At 39.6% G+C, this 24,052-nt stretch overlaps 1 protein-coding gene across 2 annotated transcripts in view; it reads right to left on the minus strand.

The window, feature by feature from the left end:
* Window positions 1-24,052, minus strand: part of SHMT1 (serine hydroxymethyltransferase 1) — a 104,719-nt gene that overhangs the window by 59,159 nt on the left and 21,508 nt on the right. For both annotated transcript variants that reach the window (XM_053694843.1, XM_053694844.1), the window contains exons 4-7: window positions 16,577-16,692; window positions 14,072-14,232; window positions 10,217-10,298; window positions 9,741-9,953 (exon numbers count right to left, since the gene is read on the minus strand). In XM_053694843.1, coding sequence (XP_053550818.1) covers window positions 9,741-9,953; window positions 10,217-10,298; window positions 14,072-14,232; window positions 16,577-16,692 — 572 coding nt within the window. The remainder of the gene's footprint in view (window positions 1-9,740; window positions 9,954-10,216; window positions 10,299-14,071; window positions 14,233-16,576; window positions 16,693-24,052) is intronic.

Consider the following 24,052-nt stretch of genomic DNA (forward strand, 5'->3'; position numbering starts at 1 on the left):
CCCTTAAAATAACGGAACCGGAGCCGTTTTAAGCTTTAACCCCTTTACAGTCCCTGGTATCTGCTTTGCTGAGACCCAACCAAACCCAAAGGGGAATACGATACCAAATGACGCCTTCAGAAGTCCTTTATAAGTATCAGAGCTCCTCTCACATGCGACTGCATGCCATGCCTCTCAAAAACAAGTGCGCAACACCGGCGCGAAAATGAGACTCTGCCTATGCTTTGGGAAAGCCCCTAAAGAATAAGGTGTCTAAAACAGTGCCTGCCGATATTATTATATCAAAATACCCAGATAAAATGATTCCTCAAGGCTAAATATGTGTTAATAATCAATCGATTTAGCCCAGAAAAAGTCTACAGTTTAAATAAGCCCTTGTGAAGCCCTTATTTACAATCGTAATAAACATGGCTTACCGGATCCCATAGGGAAAATGACAGCTTCCAGCATTACATCGTCTTGTTAGAATGTGTCATACCTCAAGCAGTAAGAGACTGCACTCTGTTCCCCCAACTGAAGTTAATTGCTCTCAACAGTCCTGTGTGGAACAGCCATGGATTTTAGTTACGGTTGCTAAAATCATTTTCCTCATACAAACAGAATTCTTCATCTCTTTTCTGTTTCTGAGTAAATAGTACGTACCAGCACTATTTGAAAATAACAAACTCTTGATTGAATAATAAAAACTACAGTTAAACACTAAAAAACTCTAAGCCATCTCCGTGGAGATGTTGCCTGTACAACGGCAAAGAGAATGACTGGGGTAGGCGGAGCCTAGGAGGGATCATGTGACCAGCTTTGCTGGGCTCTTTGCCATTTCCTGTTGGGGAAGAGAATATCCCACAAGTAAGGATGACGCCGTGGACCGGACACACCTATGTTGGAGAAAGCTAATTTTCATACATTTTTTACTCTGCAGTTGGTAAAAAAAGCAATTGTAAACACATTAAGGGAAAAACTATTTTACAGTATACTGTCCCTTTAAGGCATAATACCAAATTGGAAGCTACGTCTATGGCTTTGCTTAAACTACAGAATAAAGTAGAAGATTTGGAGAATCGCTCAAGGCGAAATAACTTAAGAGTAATTGGGGTCCCTGAGGAAAAACAATTTGAAGATCTGAATAAATTGATGACAAATATACTTCCAGGTTTACTAAAATTTCCCGAGACCTACCCTAATATCATAGAACGGGCACATAGGATAGGACCAACATTTCTTTCTTCTAAAAATAATTTAAGGCCAAGACCAATTATATAGCCAAATTCCTGAATTACCAAGATAAAGTCACTTTTTTACAAGCCTTTTGTAAACACCAACCCATATATCTGGGGGAAATAAAAATTCTACTGTTTCAGGACTACGCAGCAGCAACAGCCTTGAAAAGGAGGGAATTAGCTCCTGCATGCACAAAATTTATACAACAAGGGCTGCGTGCAACCATTGTGCACCCGGCTAGGCTTAGGTTAGTGTATAATAATACCACACACTTTTTTGATACTGCCTCAGCGGCATAATCTTTCTTTATTAAAAACTGCTCCCCTGATTAGCTGGATATTTAATGAATAGGAGTAATCATATAGACATTTTTTCTGCATAATTATGCTTGGGCTCTTTCAGTATGGGGTCAGACGGCATAGGTGGTGTTGTCGTCTGCTTGGTGGTAGATGCTTGTGTCTCTTCCTTCCCCCCCTCCACTCTTCCCTCTTTTTTTTTTTTTTCCTCCCTCTTCTATGTATAGATAATTCTCATGTCCACAGGAATTAAATTTACCTCCTGGAATATAGGAGGTCTTACATCTCCTATTAAAAGGAAAACAATAATATCTCATCTGGGGAAAGCTGGTACGTCCATCGCTTTCTTACAAGAAACCCACTTGAAGACCCAAGAGGTTCTCAAGCTTAAATCTCTTTGGGTTAAAGAGGTATTCTCTTCCCCTAGTTTGAGTCGTAAAGGTGCAGTCGCTATTCTTCTGGGCAAAAACCTTAACTATGAGATATTATACACCGAATCAGATGAAGAGGGGAGATATATCATAATGAAAATTAAGATTGCTAATTTAACATATACTCTATGTAATATCTATGCTCCGAATATTTTCAATGCATTATTCTGGGATACACTGCAAGCTAAGCTTATGACCTGTGTAGAAGGGTTCCTAATAATGGGCGGTGATTTCAATATGGCGCCTCAATATCCCATTGACAGGTTGAGGCAGCCTACTTCTTTTAAAAAGTCTTAAAGGGATAATCTTGAGTCCAAAAAGTTTTCTAGAATTTTTTCTAACCTAAGAGTAAGAGATATATGGAGAGTACAAAATCCAGACATACGTGATTTCACATGCCTTTCAAAAGCACATAAATCCTTGTCACGTATAGATTTATTTTTGATTGACGAAAGACTTTGTAAATATAAAGTTTTGGCCCAAATATTACCTATTGTGGTCTCTGACCATGCTCCTATTTGTGTCGAGTTTCAGGCGAGTATTCCTCCATTTTCAAATAATCGTTTTTTTCCCCCCCAAGTTCCTGCTCTCTGATCTTAAATTTTAAAATTGGCTGGAAACTAGGATTGTGGAATTCGCTTCTCTTAATTCTGAAGCTTAAAGCCTTCCCGCTCTATTTTGGGAAACTGCTAAAGCAGTGCTAAGGGGGGAAATATTAGCATATACTATTACGCGTACTAAGAAATTTAAAAAACGTGAGAATGAACTACTGCGCGTGGTTACAAATGCGTATAATGCATACTTATTGGAAAAGAAGCCGCAAAAATGGGCTAAATATATTTCTGCACTAGAAGCAAGAGATTCTCTATTATTATATAAAACTACCCAAAAGGAGATTCGGTTCTCTGCAAAACTATATAGGCATGGGAACAAAACTGGGAAACTTTTAGCTAATTTAGTCAAACAAGATATGGGCTCTCAGCTCATAGATAGTATAAATACAGAAGGGCAAACTTTTAGCTCACCACAAGACTTAGTTCAATCTTTAATTATTATAAAGATATATATTCGGTTAGATCATCTAATATTAAGGAATGTGAGGATTTTTGGAGAAAGATTTCTTTTTCGTCACTACCATCTGCCTCACTTGAGGCACTTGACTCCCCTATTAATGATCTAGAAGTAGCCGCTGCAATTAAAAACATGGCCCATAACAAAGCAATTGGCCCAGATGCGCTTCCTAACAAATTTTATAAACTACTATCCTCTAATATTGTACCTTATCTTACCTCTTTATTTAATTCTATATATATATAGAAGGGAATGAACCTACAAGTAATTTCACAGCCTCCTATATGACTGATTTTAAAAAAAGGAAAAACCCAACAGTGATGGAATCCTATAGACCTATTGCCCTTATGAACACGGACTATAAACTATTAGCTACAATTCTTGCTCAACGGCTTCAATCCCTCCTTCCTTCTATTATCAATTCAGACCAGGCGGGTTTTATGAAGGCTAGGAACTCTGCGGCTAAAATACGGGAACTTCTATTAACGTTAGATTATTTTTCGAATACCTCGGCCTCTGCTCAGATAATTGAAGGGTCTACTGCAGACCTGGCAATCCTAGCCATAGACGCCGAAAAAGCGTTTGACTCAGTCCATCATGATCATCTTCTATTCACCTTAGAACATTCGGCCTGAAAAGGTAATTTTATTAAATTTATTGCAAGGCTATACCATACGGCCTCTACACGAATGATAGTCAACGACCATCTCTCTCAAGATATAAGATTACTTAGGGGAACCAGGCAAGGCTGTCCTCTATCGCCGCTTTTGTTTAACATTGCTATTGAACCTCTTGCCATATCAATTAGACAGCAACTTGAAGGAATTAAAATCGGAAGGCAGGAATTAAAGATAGCACTCTATGCTGACGACATTCTTTTATATTTGACTAATAAAGCTATGAATGTACCCATACTTCTTTCAATAATACAACAGTTTGGTTCTTTCAAGGGGTACAAAGTAAATATAACTAAATCACAACTTCTCTGGATTAGGCAGACAGATAGCTCATGTACAAATATACCTTTTGCCATAGTATATGATTCTTTTAAGTATTTAGGCATAAATGTCTCTATTAATCCTGACGCCTGGTACTCCCTTAACATAACTCAGATCTTAAATAAAAAACTCGGGATATGTTTAAAAATTGGCAGAATTTACCCCTTTCATTGTCCGGTCGTATAGCAGCATACAAGATGATCCTTTTGCCTAAAATACTCTATTGTTCTTCAGAATATTCCCTTGCTCTTAAAAAAAAAAAAAGGATCTTACTTTTTTCAATTCGCAACTCCAATCTTTTTTATGGCAGTATAGGAGGTCTAGGATTTCACTTGCAAAACTCTCTCTGCCGATTAGATATGGAGGACTGGCTTTACCTGACCTTCGGGCATATAATTATGTATTCCTTGTAGAGCTGCGCATCTTCACTTGTCTCACGATTCGATTACGATTATCATCGTAACGATTCGATTCTACGATGCATCACGATTACTGCCCATGATTTTCATTAACAAATTCAAGCAGTCAGAACTCCCTTTTTTATTTTATCTGCTATAAAAAAAAAAAAAAAAAAGGGGATTGCTAAGGGGATGTTTCTAGGATATAAGGTATTATGGTCCTGGCATGTTAAATAATAATTCTGGACTTGCCTCTTTTGTCAGGGAATAATGCAGTTTATGAACCAAGGTGTATAAATGATTGCCTTTTAGCAGAGCAGGTCCCAAATACATAACTAACATAGGATATGTGTGATATAGATTTTTTTTTTTAAATAAAAATAATGGATTCAGATTTAAGGTAATAGATATGCTTTTAAAAGGCTATAGGTTTATATGTAACATATACATTTATTTATATACACATACAAAGCACAACTATAATACAATACAATACCCTGTCACATATTAGACTTAGATCATAGATGGGCTGTTATTTTGCTCCCTAAGCTCATATGAGACTAGTATTCTGGGTATTGGAGAGCTTTGAAAGGAATGCATGGTATGTGTGAGCAGTGCAGTGTCACCGTTAATGATTAGGGCTCTTAACTGACATAAAGGGTCACCTAATCAATCATGTAGGCTCTCTAAACATGTTTATTACGGCTCTGTGATGATCTGAAGCTGGGAAGGAATGCTATGTAATTTCCTCTTACCGGAACCTTTATTAACAGCTGCACCAACCACTTACTGAACGGCTTCAATAAGTTGTCCTAGAGGTAACGGTGCTGGCCGGGTGAATGTGATTAATTAAGCCCTCCTGCTGTGTCGCCTGCTTCAAGACTAGGAGAGATCTGACAGGGCAGAAGCAGTCTGACCAACTGACAGCAGCCTCGTGTAACACAGTGACTATTTCCTTGTATTATCGCTTCCCTGTTAACTGTTGCGGTCTCTGCTGCATGTTTCCTCTTTGTCAGACCCCTAGCCCAGCACCAAACGAGCATTTGAGTGTTGCTATTAGATACTTTAGTAAAACTTGACTTTTTCTATATCTAATAGCAACACTCAAATGCTCGTTTGGTGCTGGGCTAGGGGTCTGACAAAGAGGAAACATGCAGCAGAGACCGCAACAGTTAACAGGGAAGCGATAATACAAGGAAATATTCACTGTGTTACACGAGGCTGCTGTCCGCTTGTCAGATAACTGCACTGAGCGTGCTGATGTTCAAAAACATAGAATCAATCAATATTTACTCTGTCTGCCATTACTTTAAGCCCTCACATCAGTCAGTCACGTGACATTGTGCGATGACGTCACTGACCCTGAGTCGATTCTGATCTTGCACCGCATCGATGCAGCATCGTTAATGGCTGCATCGCGATGCATCACAATGGCGATTATTTTTGACACCCCTAATTCCTTGCTCGTATAGTGGCGGACTGCCTATTTTTACGTAATTATGTTACGAACAACGAACTGGAAAACAGTATCACGAATCCTCTCTCTCGTAGCTTATTCATTCAGATCTCGCTTATATTCCACCTCAAATAAAAAAGCTCAGGTCTATATATAGTGTAATTTTAGCTTGGAGAAAGATGTGTAACATGTTAGGTATAGAATATCATATATCAAGATATATTCCATTTGTTGGAAACACCCATTTTCAAGCAGGAATACCATCAACTTTGTTTTTAAAATGGAAGGCTGAGGGACTCTCCAAGGTTCTTTAGATTCTCGATATAGAGAAAAACTGCGTTAAATCATTTGAGGCCCTTGGACTGGAATTTAATCTTTTGCATAGAAATTTCTTTGCATATCTTCAGGTGAGACATTATGCCTTCAAACTTGCGAATGACTATGGATGGAATTGGTCTTTAGGACATATAGAAAAATAGCTTACTCTGGCCAAGAATGGATTTATGTCACTCTCCTCTGTACACGATCTTGGTATCTGATAGAGGTACAATTAACTTGGATAAAATCTCTGTTAATTGGGCTACACTCTTGAATCAAGAACTGGATTCTGTGTCACCTCACCTTTCAATTCAAGAGGCCGCTCGACTAACTCTCTCTTCTACATGGAGGGAATCCCATTTGAAGTTATTATATATGACCTACTTTACTCCGGAAAAAGGAACTAAATGTGGAAACACCAATTTTGGTGCTTGCCCTAAATGTTCATTTCCCTCTGCAGACCTTTTGCATATGATTTGGAGTTGCCCGAAAATCAGGAATGTCTGGTCCAGAGTTCAATTTTGGCTCTGCAAAATATTGAAGGTCTCCCCTCTAAATCTGTCTGTGATGAACATAGTTTTTCTTAATTTTGACTCAGAAGACGAGCGGCTCAATGCTAAAATCATTAATATAACTATATTGGCAGTTAGATACCTTATTTTTAAAAAGTGGAAAATGTGCATGGTCCCCAGTATTCAGGAAATTAAAAATTGCGTTAAAAAAAACAATGTATCCTTGAACAATTTAATATGAATATAGACAATGATGAAGATATCGCTAGGTTCTTCATTAAATGGTCACTGTTTATAAAAGCATTCCCTTAACTGAAAGTGAATACCTACTACATCTGCTAAGGAATACCAAAATGGTTTTGATGGGGATATGGTAAATGCGTGGTTTTCCCCCTTTCCTTCCTTCCCCCCCCCCCTTCTTCCTTTTCCTTTGTATTATCTCTGATATAGGTTAAAGAGGGAAGGGTTAGAAGTAAGAGGTAGGGAATGGGTGGGGAAGGGGAGGAGGAAGAGAGGGTAGAAAAAGAAAAGGGAAATTGATGATGTATAATTAAACAATGTAAAGATACATGTTTCATCCTCCTTCTCCATATAATTAGGTTAATACAGGTGGCCCTCGTTTTACAACGGTTCAATTTACACCGTTTCAGAATAACAACCTATTTTACCAGTCATGTGACTGCTATTGAAAAGCATTGAGAAGCAGTGAATTTATTAAAATAGCCAGTAGGTGGAGCTGTCCGCTTGTGTTGCAACAAAGCCAAGCAAGCTGAAATTAATCAGTTTAACCAAACCTGAGCTATTGAGCAGATTTCAAAGGAACAAGATCTTCTCGTCTATAAATCAGTCCAGATTGGAATGCATAGAAAGAACTGTTTGCAGAAAAATGCAAGTGAAGTCTGCGTTGTGTGATTATTTTATTAGGTTTATAATGCTGTTTAGCAAATATTTTTGTTCATTTAATATAGTTTAAAGGGACACTGTACCCAAAAAAATTATTTTGTGATTCAGATAGAGCATGCAATTTTAAGCAACTTTCTAATTTACTCCTATTATCAATTTTTCTTTGTTCTCTTGCTATCTTTATATGAAAAAGAAGGCATCTAAGCTTTTTTCTTGGTTCAGCACTCTGGACAGCAGTTTTTGATTGGTGGATGAATTTATCCACCAATCAGCAAGGACAACCTAGGTTGTTCACCAAAAATGGGCCGGCATCTAAACTTACATTCTTGCCTTTCAAATAAAGATACCAAGAGAATAAAGAAGATTTGATAATAGGAGTAAATTAGAAAGTTGCTTAAAATTGCATGCTCTATCTGAATTATGAAAGAAAATTTTTGGGTACAGTGTCCCTTTAATTATATATTATGTGTTGTGTGATTATTTTATTAGGTTTATAATGCTGTTTAGCATTTAAAGTATTCATTTCAAAGCTTTAAAAATAATGTATTAGGTGTTACTTATGACAATTTTGAGAGGGGCCTGGAACCTAACTCCCTCACTTCCCATTGACTTACATTATAAACTGGGTTTCAATTTACAACGGTTTCGATTTACAACCATTCCTTCTGGAACCTAACCCCGGTGTAAACTGAGGGCTACCTCTATACTATATACAGACAGTATAATTTTCTTTTATCTTCTTGTGGCCCAGCTGGGATATAAATTTATGCTTTCTCTGATAGGCACTTATAATGTGAAGTTATATAATGTGGTGGAGTATCTTGTGCTTATGAGAAAAGGAAAGCAAAAATGACAAAGCTTTGTATTTTAGATTTCATGTGAAAGAGATATATATATAAATTTGTATCTTTCTTTTCTTTTTACCCCAGACAGGGGTTATATTTATTGTTTGTCTTCTGTCTTTTATGGTACTCATTTCATTGATTATAAATGAAAGATTTAAAAAACAAAAAACAAATTGCATGCTCTCTCTGAATCATGAAAGAAAACAATTGGGTTTAGTGTCCCTTTAAAGGATTTATCACTGCATCATATTCAGATGTCCATGATGTGAATTAAGAAGTTATATTATATAGTGTGTGATGTTTTATATAAAATACTTCACCACAGGAAACTTTCATACAACTGAAAAAAGCTGGCAAGAAAATATCCCATGAACATCTCTATTTAAGAAAACAAAACAAATATTTTACTTTAAAATTTCTTTAGATCACCAGAGTAAGTGCTTTGCGATTCAGAGCTACTCTTTTTACCGTCATCTGAATGGTTAAGAAATAAATAAAAATCAGCCTATCCGCTTTATTAATGCTGAATTCACATTTTGCTTTTCTACGATCTCATGGGATTTTACCAAAATCTCATAGTAAGCTGTGGGGAGAAACAACATGATTGTGCCTGCACATGCCAGATGGACGCTCCCTTGTAAATCGCAGGACTAGCAATCTGATTGGATGCTTATGGCCACTGAGGAAATTTTGAGGTAAAATATCTGCATTATTTTTTTTTTTTACATAGAGATGTTTAGGTTATATTTTCCAGTCAGCATTTTACATATATGCTGCATCAACCCCTGAGAACATCTAAGCAATGAATCCCAAAAGGGTACAACTAAAAAAAAAAAAAATTAAAAAAAAAAAATGTAAAGGCAGAGACAGAGGAGTCTAAAACTAGAAAAAAAATCCATTCTGGTAGGATTGAAGCAAAAGGTAAGAAAACGGATATAAAAGGCTTGTTGAACGTTATGTGGGGTGATTGGGTAAAAATTGATGTTTTAATACTTGGAGTTGACTTTTTGATCTCCTGAATATGGATCAAGTATCGTTGGTGTCCACTTTGATAAACAAGTTTTATTATTCAAAAAATAGCAACTTAAGTACAGAAAACAAACAGTAGTATGTTAACTATCTCTGGCCAATGAAACACCACATATAGTCATATTAAAGTGCTACCTCTAACTCTTACAGATTACTGCTCTAATGCCAGTGTCCCTTTAAAAACCACTTTGTAAACGGTCCACTTAATGGTTTGTCTAGTGTTGCCAGTTAAAATCATTATCATCCAGCCTCCCGCTGATCCTACCTTTACGATAGAAGATCATTCCAGCTCGACAGCCACGAAGTGTTTTGTGTGTTGTGGTAGAAACAACATCGCAGTGATCAAAGGGAGAGGGAACCACACCAGCTGCCACTAGTCCACTGATGTGAGCCATGTCTGCCATAAGGATTGCGTTATTCTCATCGGCAATACGGCGCATCCGTGCATAGTCCAAATTACGGGAATAGCAGCTTACACCTGGAAGTTAATGATAAAGGGGAAGAACAAAATTGAAAATTAAGCTTCAAGTGTTAGTTACAATAGGCTCTTCTGGATCAGACTTTTCTGAACATCTAATTTGTTGATTGAGATGATTTACAAATAGATCGACTTCACATCTAATGAGATAATTAAACAGCGTTTGGTGGAACAGGAGGCTAGTACTGTTAGCAAAATGTCAAGGCTATGAATATTTAATCTGCAACGAAAAGCTTTTAAGGGTTTTCAGTGTCTTTACTTACCAGCAATTATCAACTTTGGGTGAAATAAGCGAGCATTTTCCTCTAGTCTGTCATAATCAATGTAACCGGTATCAGGGTTCACCTGATAAGAAAAAGTAACAAGACATGAGAAAAAAACATAATTTATGCTTACCTGATAAATTTATTTCTCTTGTAGTGTATCCAGTCCACGGATCATCCATTACTTGTGGGATATTCTCCTTCCCAACAGGAAGTTGCAAGAGGATCACCCACAGCAGAGCTGCTATATAGCTCCTCCCCTCACTGCCATATCCAGTCATTCGACCGAAACAAGACGAGAAAGGAGAAACCATAGGGTGCAGTGGTGACTGTAGATTAATTAAAATTTAGACCTGCCTTAAAAGGACAGGGGGGCCGTGGACTGGATACACTACAAGAGAAATAAATTTATCAGGTAAGCATAAATTATGTTTTCTCTTGTTAAGTGTATCCAGTCCACGGATCATCCATTACTTATGGGATACCAATACCAAAGCTAAAGTACACGGATGATGGGAGGGACAAGGCAGGATTAAACAGAAGGAACCACTGCCTGAAGAACCTTTCTCCCAAAAACAGCCTCCGAAGAAGCAAAAGTATCAAATTTGTCAAATTTTGAAAAGGTGTGAAGCGAAGACCAAGTCGCAGCCTTGCAAATCTGTTCAACAGAGGCCTCATTTTTAAAGGCCCAGGTGGAAGCCACAGCTCTAGTAGAATGAGCTGTAATCCTTTCAGGGGGCTGCTGTCCAGCAGTCTCATAGGCTAAGCGAATTATGCTCCGAAGCCAAAAGGAAAGAGAGGTTGCGAAGCTTTTTGACCTCTCCTCTGTCCAGAGTAAACGACAAACAGGGAAGATGTTTGGCGAAAATCTTTAGTAGCTTGTAAGTAAAACTTCAAGGCAAGGACTACGTCCAGATTATGTAAGAGACGTTCCTTCTTTGAAGAAGGATTAGGACACAATGATGGAACAACAATCTCTTGATTGATATTCCTGTTAGAAACCACCTTAGGTAAAAACCCAGGTGTGGTACGCAGAACTACCTTATCTGCATGAAAAATCAGATAAGGAGAATTACATTGTAAGGCAGATAGCTCAGAGACTCTTCGAGCCGAGGAAATAGCCATCAAAAACAGAACTTTCCAAGATAAAAGTTTAATATCAACGGAATGAAGGGGTTCAAACGGAACTCCTTGAAGAACTTTAAGAACCAAGTTTAAGCTCTACGGGGTAGCAACAGTTTTAAACACAGGCTTAATTCTAACCAAAGCCTGACAAAATGCCTGTACGTCTGGAATCTCTGCCAGACGCTTGTGCAAAAGAATAGACAGAGCAGAAATCTGTCCTTTTAAAGAACTAGCTGATAATCCTTTGTCCAAACCCTCTTGGAGAAAGGACAATATCCTAGGAATCCTAACCTTACTCCATGAGTAATTCTTGGATTCACACCAAGAAAGATATTTACGCCATATCTTATGGTAGATTTTCCTGGTGACAGGCTTTCGTGCCTGTATTAAGGTATCAATGACTGACTCGGAGAAGCCACGCCTTGATAGAATCAAGCGTTCAATCTCCATGCAGTCAGTCTCAGAGAAATTAGATTTGGATGATTGAAAGGACCTTGTATTAGAAGGTCCTGCCTCAGAGGCAGAGTCCATGGTGGAAAGGATGACATGTCCACTAGGTCTGCATACCAGGTCCTGCGTGGCCACGCAGGCGCTATCAGAATCACTGATGCTCTCTCCTGCTTGATTTTGGCAATCAGTCGAGGGAGCAGAGGAAACGGTGGAAACACATAAGCCAGGTTGAAGAACCAAGGAGCTGCTAGAGCATCTATCAGCGTTGCTCCCGGGTCCCTGGACCTGGATCCATAACAAGGAAGCTTGGCGTTCTGGCGAGACGCCATGAGATCCGGTTCTGATTTGCCCCAACGATGGATCAGTTGAGCAAACACCTCCGGATGGAGTTCCCACTCCCCCGGATGAAAAGTCTGACGACTTAGAAAATCCGCCTCCCAGTTCTCTACGCCTGGGATGTGGATCGCTGACAGATGGCAAGAGTGAGACTCTGCCCAGCGAATTATCTTTGAGACTTCTGACATCGCTAGGGAACTCCTGGTTCCCCCTTGATGGTTGATGTAAGCCACAGTTGTGATGTTGTCCGACTGAAATCTGATGAACCTCAGGGTTGCTAACTGAGGCCAAGCTAGAAGAGCATTGAATATTGCTCTTAACTCCAGAATATTTATTGGGAGGAGTTTCTCCTCCTGAGTCCACGATCCCTGAGCCTTCAGGGAGTTCCAGACTGCGCCCCAACCTAGAAGGCTGGCATCTGTTACAATCGTCCAATCTGGCCTGTGAAAGGTCATACCCTTGGACAGATGGACCCGAGATAGCCACCAGAGAAGAGAATCTCTGGTCTCTTGGTCCAGATTTAGTAGAGGGGACAAATCTGACTAATCCCCATTCCATTGACTTAGCATGCATAATTGCAGCGGTCTGAGATGCAGGCGCGCAAATGGCACTATGTCCATTGCCGCTACCATTAAGCCGATTACTTCCATGCACTGAGCCACTGACGGACGTGGAATGGAATGAAGGACACGGCAAGCATTTAGAAGTTTTGATAACCTGGACTCCGTCAGGTAAATTTTCATCTCTACAGAATCTATAAGAGTCCCTAGGAAGGTGACTCTTGTGAGTGGGGATAGAGAACTCTTTTCCACGTTCACTTTCCACCCATGCGACCTCAGAAATGCCAGAACTATCTCTGTATGAGACTTGGCAATTTGAAAGCTTGACGCCTGTATCAGGATGTCGTCTAGATACAGAGCCACCGCTATGCCTCGCGGTCTTAGAACCGCCAGAAGTGAGCCCAGAACCTTTGTAAAGATTCTCGGGGCTGTGGCCAACCCGAAGGGAAGAGCTACAAATTGGTAATGCCTGTCTAGAAAGGCAAACCTTAGGAACCGATGATGATCTTTGTGAATCGGTATGTGAAGGTAGGCATCCTTTAGGTCCACTGTGGTCATGTACTGACCCTCTTGGATCATGGGTAGGATGGTCCGAATGGATGTCTGTGTCTGTAATTTTTTCTGCGCAAAAAAGCGCTAAAATAGGCCCCTCCCACTCATTACAACAGTGGAAAGCCTCAAGGAACTGTTTCTAGGCAAAATTCAAGCCAGCCATGTGGAAAAAACTAGGCCCCAATAAGTTTTATCACCAAACATATCTAAAAAAACGATTAAACATGCCAGCAAACGTTTTAAAATACACTTTTATAAGAGTATGTATCTCTATTAATAAGCCTGATACCAGTCGCTATCACTGCATTTAAGGCTTTACTTACATTACTTCGGTATCAGCAGCATTTTCTAGCAAATTCCATCCCTAGAAAAATATTTTAACTGCACATACCTTATTGCAGGAAAACCTGCACGCTATTCCCCCTCTGAAGTTACCTCACTCCTCAGAATGTGTGAGAACAGCAAAGGATCTTAGTTACTTCTGCTAAGATCATAGAAAACGCAGGCAGATTCTTCTTCCAAATACTGCCTGAGATAAACAGTACGCTCCGGTACCATTTAAAAATAAACTTTTGATTGAAGAAATAAACTAAGTATAAAACACCACAGTCCTCTTACGACCTCCATCTTAGTTGAGAGTTGCAAGAGAATGACTGGGTATGGCAGTGAGGGGAGGAGCTATATAGCAGCTCTGCTGTGGGTGATCCTCTTGCAACTTCCTGTTGGGAAGGAGAATATCCCATAAGTAATGGATGATCCGTGGACTGGATACACTTAACAAGAGAAAAAGGTATCAGTCAATCGCTCTCCTTTTAACAACAAATATTCTCACCTTGTATGGCATGGACTCAAAAAAGATAGATGTGGCAGATATTTTCTTCTTGTCAGTCATAAACCCATGGGTCAGGTGACCACCATCTGGCAGGTCCAGTCCCATAATTCTTCCATGTGGCTCAACAAGGGCCGTGTATACAGCAAAGTTAGCAGGGGAACCTAAAGCAATGACCAAAATATAGTCAAGAATGTACGATTTGTGGATAGACTGATTATAAGAGAAACAAATTAAAATCTGAGAATCTCAAACTTATTTTTCAGTTACTCTCCTAGGTGTATTCAAGCACATAATCCACTAATCAGATGTAGAGGTTTCAAAATATTATTAAGTTTTAAAGCAGGGGTGAATGATGTAAGAATAAAAATGTTCGTTACAAGGGGAGCATCATTTAAAGGAAAATGCAACCCAAAAATGTATTTAAAGGTTTCAGACAGCATATAAAATTTTAGACCACTTTCTAATTAATTTCTCATATTACAATTGCTTTGTTCTCTTAGTATCCTTTGTTTGAAGGAGCAGCAATGCACTAATGGGAGCTAGGTGAACACAACTAGTGAACCCATGACAAGAGGCATATATAAACCGCTACCAATCAGCAACTAGCTCACAGTAATGCATTGCTGCTCCTAAACCTACCTACGTATTATTTTCAACAAATGATACGAAGAAAATGAACCTAATTAGACAACAGAAGCAAAGTCGAAATTTTTTTTTCCGGCTTTATGTCCATTTAGGGTGGTGATATTTCAATATTATTTTAAGTAGATTTCAGCGAAATTGCATCAAGCCACTTGAAATACACGAAAGTCTAATTTAAATGTCACAATTCAGATAGAAGATGCATTTTTTAGTTTATTTATATTGTCAAATTTACTTCTCTGTCTGTATCCTGAAAAGCATATCTAGGTAGGCTCAAGATCAGCAATGCACTACGGGGAGCTAGCTCTTGTCACTGGCTCACAAGATGTGTTCAGCTAGGTCCCAGCAGTGCATTGCTGCCCTGGAGCGCACTTTAACTTTGTGTTTAACTCCTTTGCGGGGGTTAAATACACAAGCAATAATAAAATGTTCTAAAACAGACATCCTTAAACTTGACCCTCCCAAGGATTTGGAACTACATTTCCCATGATGCTCAGCCAGCTGATATGCTGGCTGAGCATCATGGGAAATGTAGTTCCAAAACCTCCGGAGGGTCAAGTTTGAGGATGTCTGCACTAAAACATTTAAGCATTTTAATTGTGTACTTTCATGCCCATTTAATGTCTGGTCTCCCTGGTAGAAATGGTCTCTGTAGATTTGTCAATACTGCTCTCCAGCATGCAATTAACTTATTGGGCTGGACAAAGCTAAGATGTTAGAGAGACCCCTGAAGGGTTTATAGGGACATGAATCCCAAAATATTTCTCATGATTCAGATGTAGAATACAATTTTAAACAACATTCCAATTTGCGTTGATTATCTAACTTGATTCATTCTTTAGATATCCTTTGTTTAAGAAACAGTAATAATCATGGGTGAGCCAACCACACTATGCATCTATGTGCAGCCATCAATCAGCAGCTGAGCCTATTTAGATCTGCTTTTCAACAAAGGATATGAAAAGAATGAAGAAAATTAGATTGCAGAAGTAAATTGGGAAATTGTTTAAAATTGTATTGTCTTCCTAAAATCATGAAAGAAAAAGAAAAAAATTGGGTTTCATGTCCCTTTAATGCTTTATATGGTGTTAATTCTGGAATGTCTTTATACTGATCTATATGCAACTCCTAAATAGGCAACACTCAAAGGGTTAAAACTGCTCTGTATGTGGCTGACTGAACGGAATAATCAATTCTCTGTCTGGCAGGATACATTATCCAAACTTTAAATATTAAAAGGGTCATGAAAGAGATTTGTTTTTTTCTTTCATGATTCAGATAGAGCATTCCTTTGTTGAAGGAGGAATAATGCACTACTGGGAGCTAGCAGAACACATTGGATGAACCAATGACAAGTGCAACCACCAATCATCAGCTAGCTACCAGTAGTGTATTGCTGCGCCTGAGCCGACCTAGGTATGTTGTTCAACAAAAGGATACTAAATGCAAAGTAAATTAGATAATAGAAGTGGTTTATAATTGCATATTTTAATGTCCCTTTACATTGTGAGAGAGTGGTGGTATGTTCTTATAGTCATAGAACAATGTAAAAGCTTAAAAACCACCACCAGTTCAAACTGTTAATTGTACTTTTTCCAAATATTTTCTGCAACCAATTACACTCCAGCAGTGTAACTTCTAATGTGACCTGAGGAAAGGGAAAGGTCCAAATGATCTCCTTTAAGGAGATTAGTAGGTCACTTTTTACCAACAGTGACGGGCTGATCCTGATGATCGGACCACCTCTCACTGCCATAACCTCTATAGGAAAGGTAATATTTCTAGAGGCCACTGAACACTGGACTTGCTGCTTACTAATCACATTTGACTAATCTCCTCGTATGTCAGAGGGACGTCTCTTACCCGAGTATGGCTGTACATTAACGCCCCATTTCTGTGGGTCCAACCCATACACCTCCAGAGCTCTCTTTTGGCAAAGCCTTTCCAACTCATCCACAAACTCTGTGCCGCCATAGTACCTGCCAGGACACAAAAACAATCCAGAAGCACAAGTCACATATATAGGCAGTGTATAGACTTGCAAGACAACGTTCTGGACTAGGACACCTGTGTGGCTAAAACTGCACTATGAATTGCCTAAGACACGGAGCAATGAGCTCTGCAGCAACCAGGGTGGATAAAAAACATAATTTATGCTTACCTGATAAATTCCTTTCTTCTGTAGTGTGATCAGTCCACGGGTCATCATTACTTCTGGGATATTACTCCTCCCCAACAGGAAGTGCAAGAGGATTCACCCAGCAGAGCTGCATATAGCTCCTCCCCTCTACGTCACTCCCAGTCATTCGACCAAGGACCAACGAGAAAGGAAAAGCCAAGGGTGAAGTGGTGACTGGAGTATAAATTAAAAAATATTTACCTGCCTTAAAAACAGGGCGGGCCGTGGACTGATCACACTACAGAAGAAAGGAATTTATCAGGTAAGCATAAATTATGTTTTCTTCTGTTAAGTGTGATCAGTCCACGGGTCATCATTACTTCTGGGATACCAATACCAAAGCAAAAGTACACGGATGACGGGAGGGATAGGCAGGCTCTTTATACAGAAGGAACCACTGCCTGAAGAACCTTTCTCCCAAAAATAGCCTCCGATGAAGCAAAAGTGTCAAATTTGTAAAATTTGGAAAAAGTATGAAGCGAAGACCAAGTTGCAGCCTTGCAAATCTGTTCAACAGAGGCCTCATTCTTAAAGGCCCAAGTGGAAGCCACAGCTCTAGTGGAATGAGCTGTAATTCTTTCAGGAGGCTGCTGTCCAGCAGTCTCATAAGCTAAACGAATTATGCTACGAAGCCAAAAAGAAAGAGAGGTAGCGGAAGCTTTTTGACCTCTCCTCTGCCCAGAGTAAATGACAAACAGAGAAGACGTTTGTCGAAATTCCTTAGTTGCCTGTAAGTAAAATTTTAGAGCACGGACTACATCCAGGTTGTGCAGTAGACGTTCCTTCTTTGAAGAAGGATTTGGGCATAAAGAAGGAACAACAATCTCTTGATTGATATTCCTGTTAGTAACTACCTTAGGTAAGAACCCAGGTTTAGTACGCAGGACTACCTTATCCGAATGAAAAATCAAATAAGGAGAATCACAATGTAAGGCTGATAATTCAGAGACTCTTCGAGCCGAGGAAATAGCCATTAAAAATAGAACTTTCCAAGACAACAACTTTATATCAATGGAATGAAGGGGTTCAAACGGAACGCCCTGTAAAACATTAAGAACAAGGTTTAAACTCCATGGTGGAACAACAGTTTTAAACACAGGCTTAATCCTGGCCAAAGCCTGACAAAAAGCCTGGACGTCAGGAACTTCTGACAGACGTTTGTGTAACAGAATGGACAGAGCTGAGATCTGTCCCTTTAATGAACTAGCAGATAAACCCTTTTCTAAACCTTCTTGTAGAAAAGACAATATCCTAGGAATCCTAACCTTACTCCAAGAGTAACCTTTGGATTCACACCAATATAGGTATTTACGCCATATCTTATGGTAAATCTTTCTGGTAACAGGTTTCCTAGCCTGTATTAAGGTATCAATAACTGACTCAGAAAACCCACGTCTTGATAAAATCAAGCGTTCAATTTCCAAGCAGTCAGCTTCAGAGAAGTTAGATTTTGATGTTTGAAGGGACCCTGTATCAGAAGGTCCTGTTTCAGAGGTAGAGACCAAGGTGGACAGGATGACATGTCCACTAGGTCTGCATACCAAGTCCTGCGTGGCCACGCAGGTGCTATTAGAATCACTGATGCTCTCTCTTGTTTGATTCTGGCAATCAATCGAGGAAGCAACGGGAAGGGTGGAAACACGTAAGCCATCCTGAAGTCCCAAGGTGCTGTCAGAGCATCTATCAGGACTGCTCCTGGATCCCTGGATCTGGACCCGTAACGAGGAAGCTTGGCGTTCTGTCGAGACGCCATGAGATCTATCTCTGGTTTGCCCCAACGTCGAAGTATTTGGGCAAAGACCTCCGGATGAAGTTCCCACTCCCCCGGATGAAAAGTCTGACGACTTAAGAAATCCGCCTCCCAGTTCTCCACTCCCGGGATGTGGATTGCTGACAGGTGGCAAGAGTGAGACTCTGCCCAGCGAATTATCTTTGATACTTCCATCATAGCTAGGGAGCTTCTTGTCCCTCCCTGATGGTTGATGTAAGCTACAGTCGTGATGTTGTCCGACTGAAACCTGATGAACCCCCGAGTTGTCAACTGGGGCCAAGCCAGGAGGGCATTGAGAACTGCTCTCAATTCCAGAATGTTTATTGGCAGGAGACTCTCCTCCTGACTCCATTGTCCCTGAGCCTTCAGAGAATTCCAGACGGCACCCCAACCTAGAAGGCTGGCGTCTGTTGTTACAATTGTCCAGTCTGGTCTGCTGAATGGCATCCCCCTGGACAGATGTGGCCGAGAAAGCCACCATAGAAGAGAATTTCTGGTCTCTTGATCCAGATTCAGAGAAGGGGATAAGTCTGAGTAATCCCCATTCCACTGACTTAGCATGCACAGTTGCAGTGGTCTGAGGTGTAAGCGTGCAAAGGGTACTATGTCCATTGCCGCTACCATTAAGCCGATTACCTCCATGCATTGAGCCACTGACGGGTGTTGAATGGAATGAAGGGTGCGGCAAGCACTTTGAAGTCTTGTTAGCCTGTCCTCTGTCAGGTAAATCTTCATTTCTACAGAATCTATAAGAGTCCCCAGGAAGGGAACTCTTGTGAGTGGAACGAGTGAACTTTTCTTTTCGTTCACCTTCCATCCATGTGACCTTAGAAATGCCAGCACTAACTCTGTATGAGACTTGGCAGTTTGAAAGCTTGAAGCTTGTATCAGAATGTCGTCTAGGTATGGAGCTACCGAGATTCCCCGCGGTCTTAGTACCGCCAGAAGAGCACCCAGAACCTTTGTGAAGATTCTTGGAGCTGTAGCCAATCCGAATGGAAGAGCCACAAACTGGTAATGCCTGTCTAGGAAGGCAAACCTTAGGTACCGATAATGATCTTTGTGAATCGGTATGTGAAGGTAAGCATCTTTTAAATCTACAGTGGTCATGTACTGACCCTCTTGGATCATAGGTAAAATTGTCCGAATAGTCTCCATCTTGAACGATGGAACTCTTAGGAATTTGTTTAGGATCTTTAAGTCCAGGATTGGTCTGAAAGTTCCCTCTTTTTTGGGAACCACAAACAGATTTGAGTAAAACCCCTGTCCCTGTTCCGATCGTGGAACTGGATGGATTACTCCCATTAACAAGAGCTCTTGTACACAGCGTAGAAACGCCTCTTTCTTTGTCTGGATTGTTGACAATCTTGACAGATGAAATCTCTCTCTTGGAGGAGAGTATTTGAAGTCCAGAAGGTATCCCTGAGATATTATCTCTAGCGCCCAGGGATCCTGAACATCTCTTGCCCAAGCCTGGGCGAAGAGAGAAAGTCTGCCCCCCACTAGATCCGATCCCGGATCGGGGGCCCTCAATTCATGCTGTTTTAGGGGCAGCAGCAGGTTTCCTAGTCTGCTTGCCCTTGTTCCAGGACTGGTTAGGTTTCCAGCCTTGTCTGTAGAGAGCAACAGCTCCTTCCTGTTTTGGTGCAGAGGAAGTTGATGCTGCTCCTGCTTTGAAATTACGAAAGGAACGAAAATTAGACTGTCTAGTCTTGGCTTTGTCCTGAGGCAGGGCATGGCCTTTACCTCCTGTAATGTCAGCGATAATCTCTTTCAACCCGGACCCGAATAAGGTCTGCCCTTTGAAAGGTATATTAAGCAATTTAGACTTAGAAGTAACATCAGCTGACCAGGATTTTAGCCACAGCGCCCTGCGTGCCTGAATGGCGAATCCTGAATTCTTCGCCGTAAGTTTAGTAAGATGTACTACGGCCTCCGAAATGAATGAATTAGCTAGTTTAAGGACTCTAAGCCTGTCCGAAATGTCGTCCAGAGTAGCTGAACCAATGTTCTCTTCCAGAGACTCAATCCAGAATGCCGCTGCAGCCGTGATCGGCGCAATGCATGTAAGGGGTTGCAATATAAAACCTTGTTGAACAAACATTTTCTTAAGGTAACCCTCTAACTTTTTATCCATTGGATCTGAAAAAGCACAGCTATCCTCCACCGGGATAGTGGTACGCTTAGCTAAGGTAGAAACTGCTCCCTCCACCTTAGGGACCGTTTGCCATAAGTCCCTTGTGGTGGCGTCTATTGGAAACATTTTTCTAAATATCGGAGGGGGTGAGAACGGCACACCGGGTCTATCCCACTCCTTAGTAACAATTTCAGTAAGTCTCTTAGGTATAGGAAAAACCTCAGTACTCGTCGGTACCGCAAAATATTTATCCAACCTACACATTTTCTCTGGTATTGCAACTGTGTTACAATCATTCAGAGCCGCTAACACCTCCCCTAGTAATACACGGAGGTTTTCCAGTTTAAATTTAAAATTTGAAATATCTGAATCCAGTCTGTTTGGATCAGAACCGTCACCCACAGAATGAAGTTCTCCGTCCTCATGTTCTGCCACCTGTGACGCAGTGTCTGACATGGCCCTAATATTATCAGCGCACTCTGTTCTCACCCCAGAGTGATCACGCTTACCTCTTAGTTCTGGTAATTTAGCCAAAACCTCAGTCATAACAGTAGCCATATCCTGTAATGTGATTTGTAATGGCCGCCCAGATGTACTCGGCGCTACAATATCACGCACCTCCCTCTGAGCGGGAGATGTAGGTACTGACACGTGAGGCGAGTTAGTCGGCATAACTCTCCCCTCGTTGTTTGGTGAAATTTGTTCAATTTGTACAGATTGACTTTTATTTAAAGTAGCATCAATACAGTTAGTACATAAATTTCTATTGGGCTCCACTTTGGCATTGCAACAAATGACACAGGTATCATCCTCTGAATCAGACATGTTTAACACACTAGCAAATAAACTTGTAACTTGGAAATACAATTCAATTAGAATATTAAAACGTACTGTGCCTTTAAGAAGCACAGAAGATCTATGACAGTTGAAAATTAATAAATTGAAACAGTTATAGCCTCAATCCTTGTAAACAACACAACTTTAGCAAAGGTTTAATCCCATTAGCAAAGATAACAAATTCTGAAAGCAGGAAACAAATTACAGAATAAACGTTTTTTATCTCAGTCAAACTATAATTCTCACAGCTCTGCTGAGAGAAATTACCTCCCTCAAAATAAGTTTTGAAGACCCCTGAGCTCTGTAGAGATGAACCGGATCATGCAGGGAATACAATGAGTTGCTGACTGAAATATTTGATGCGTAGTAAAAGCGCCAAAAAACGGCCCCTCCCCCTCACACACAGCAGTGAGGGAGAACAGAAACTGTCAGAAAACAGATTAAGCAACTGCCAAGTGGAAAAATAGTGCCCAAACATTTATTCACTCAGTACCTCAGTAAATGAAAACGATTTTACATTCCAGCAAAAACGTTAAACATAATCTCTAGTTATTAAACAGCTTTATGTATTTCTTACAGTGTAATTCTAGTGAAGTACCATTCCCCAGAATACTGAAGTGTAAAGTATACATACATGACATTATATCGGTATGGCAGGATTTTCTCATCAATTCCATTGTCAGAAAATAAAAAACTGCTACATACCTCTATGCAGATTCATCTGCCCGCTGTCCCCTGATCTGAAGTTTACCTCTCCTCAGATGGCCGAGAAACAGCAATATGATCTTAACTACTCCGGCTAAAATCATAACAAAAACTCTGGTAGATTCTTCTTCAAACTCTGCCAGAGAGATAATAACACACTCCGGTGCTATTTTAAAATAACAAACTTTTGATTGAAGATATAAAACTAAGTATAATCACCATAGTCCTCTCACACATCCTATCTAGTCGTTGGGTGCAAGAGAATGACTGGGAGTGACGTAGAGGGGAGGAGCTATATGCAGCTCTGCTGGGTGAATCCTCTTGCACTTCCTGTTGGGGAGGAGTAATATCCCAGAAGTAATGATGACCCGTGGACTGATCACACTTAACAGAAGAAATAAATTATTTTTTTAAAGAAAATGCTTTTTGAGGAAAAATCATCTAAAATGATAGTTTCTACTTAAACTTACACTATAATCTAAAGGTTTTAAATTATATAGCAAGATGCTGTCTATTTGTGGCTGTAATGTTTACGTTTTTTTTGGTAAATTAATTCTATTAATCCAATCACAATGTCACGCTCTCCCAGATGTTTGTGTCAGATTATTTTTCTATCTAGAAGATATTTGTCACATATTATTGGTTTTGTAGTTCTCAAAACTGTGAATTTGTGTCTGCAGAAATAACATGCCCCTTTTCTTCATAGCAAAAACATTATAAAATAAAAACAGAGTTGAGAAATAGACCTTAAAAGGGTCATGAAAGAAAACTTGGGTTTCAGATAGAGCATACAATTTTCAGATTTACTTCATTCTCTTGGTATCCTTTGTTGGAGAGTAATGCTCTACTAGAGCCTAGTTGAACACATTGGGTGAGACAGTGACAAGCAGCTAGCTTACAGTAGTGCATTGCTTCTGAGCCTACCGATGTATGCCTTTCAACAATGGATACCAAAAGAACAAAGCAAATTAGATAAGAGAAGTAAAATTAGAAAATGGTATGCTCTATCTGAAGCATGAAAGTTTAAATTTAGAGACTTTACTATCCTGTTAGTGCCATTGCTCCTCTGCAAATCTATGTACACAGAATCAACCAACGCTGTTTCAAGAAGCTAATTGAATAGAAGATTGTTTGGAGTGGAATAGATCTGCAAAAGGACAAAAGTGTGAGCAGGGCGGGGCAAATATTAAAATGAAATTTGATGTTTTTGTTAAATAAAACTAATTCAATTATTAAGTTATTGGTTATTTTTCTTTAGTTAATCTATTTACATTGTTATTATTATTAAGGTAATATTTTTCTCCTTCCATTAACGAGCAGTTGAAAAGTTGATCAAATACGAATGAATGATAAAACCTATTAAACCGGAGATAGTTCACCTCCCAATAATTTCATTTATTTTAATAATCTATCTATGCATATCTAATAATAAACAAATCAGTAATAGTCTGATATATCTGGAAAGATAATCTGAAAAGGTATTCTTCTAAAAATAAAACAAAAAACATGATTTAAATCAATTTAAAGGGACAGTCTACACCAGATTTTTTTTATTGTTTTATAAAATAGATAATCTTTTTATTACCCATTCCCCAATTTTACATAACCAACACAATTATACTAATATACTTTTTACCTCCGTGATTAACTTTTATCTAAGCATCTTCTGACAGCCCCCTGATCACATGACTATCTATTGACTTATATTTT

Source organism: Bombina bombina, chromosome 11 (assembly GCF_027579735.1).
Source record: "Bombina bombina isolate aBomBom1 chromosome 11, aBomBom1.pri, whole genome shotgun sequence".
NCBI classification, from domain to species: domain Eukaryota; kingdom Metazoa; phylum Chordata; class Amphibia; order Anura; family Bombinatoridae; genus Bombina; species Bombina bombina.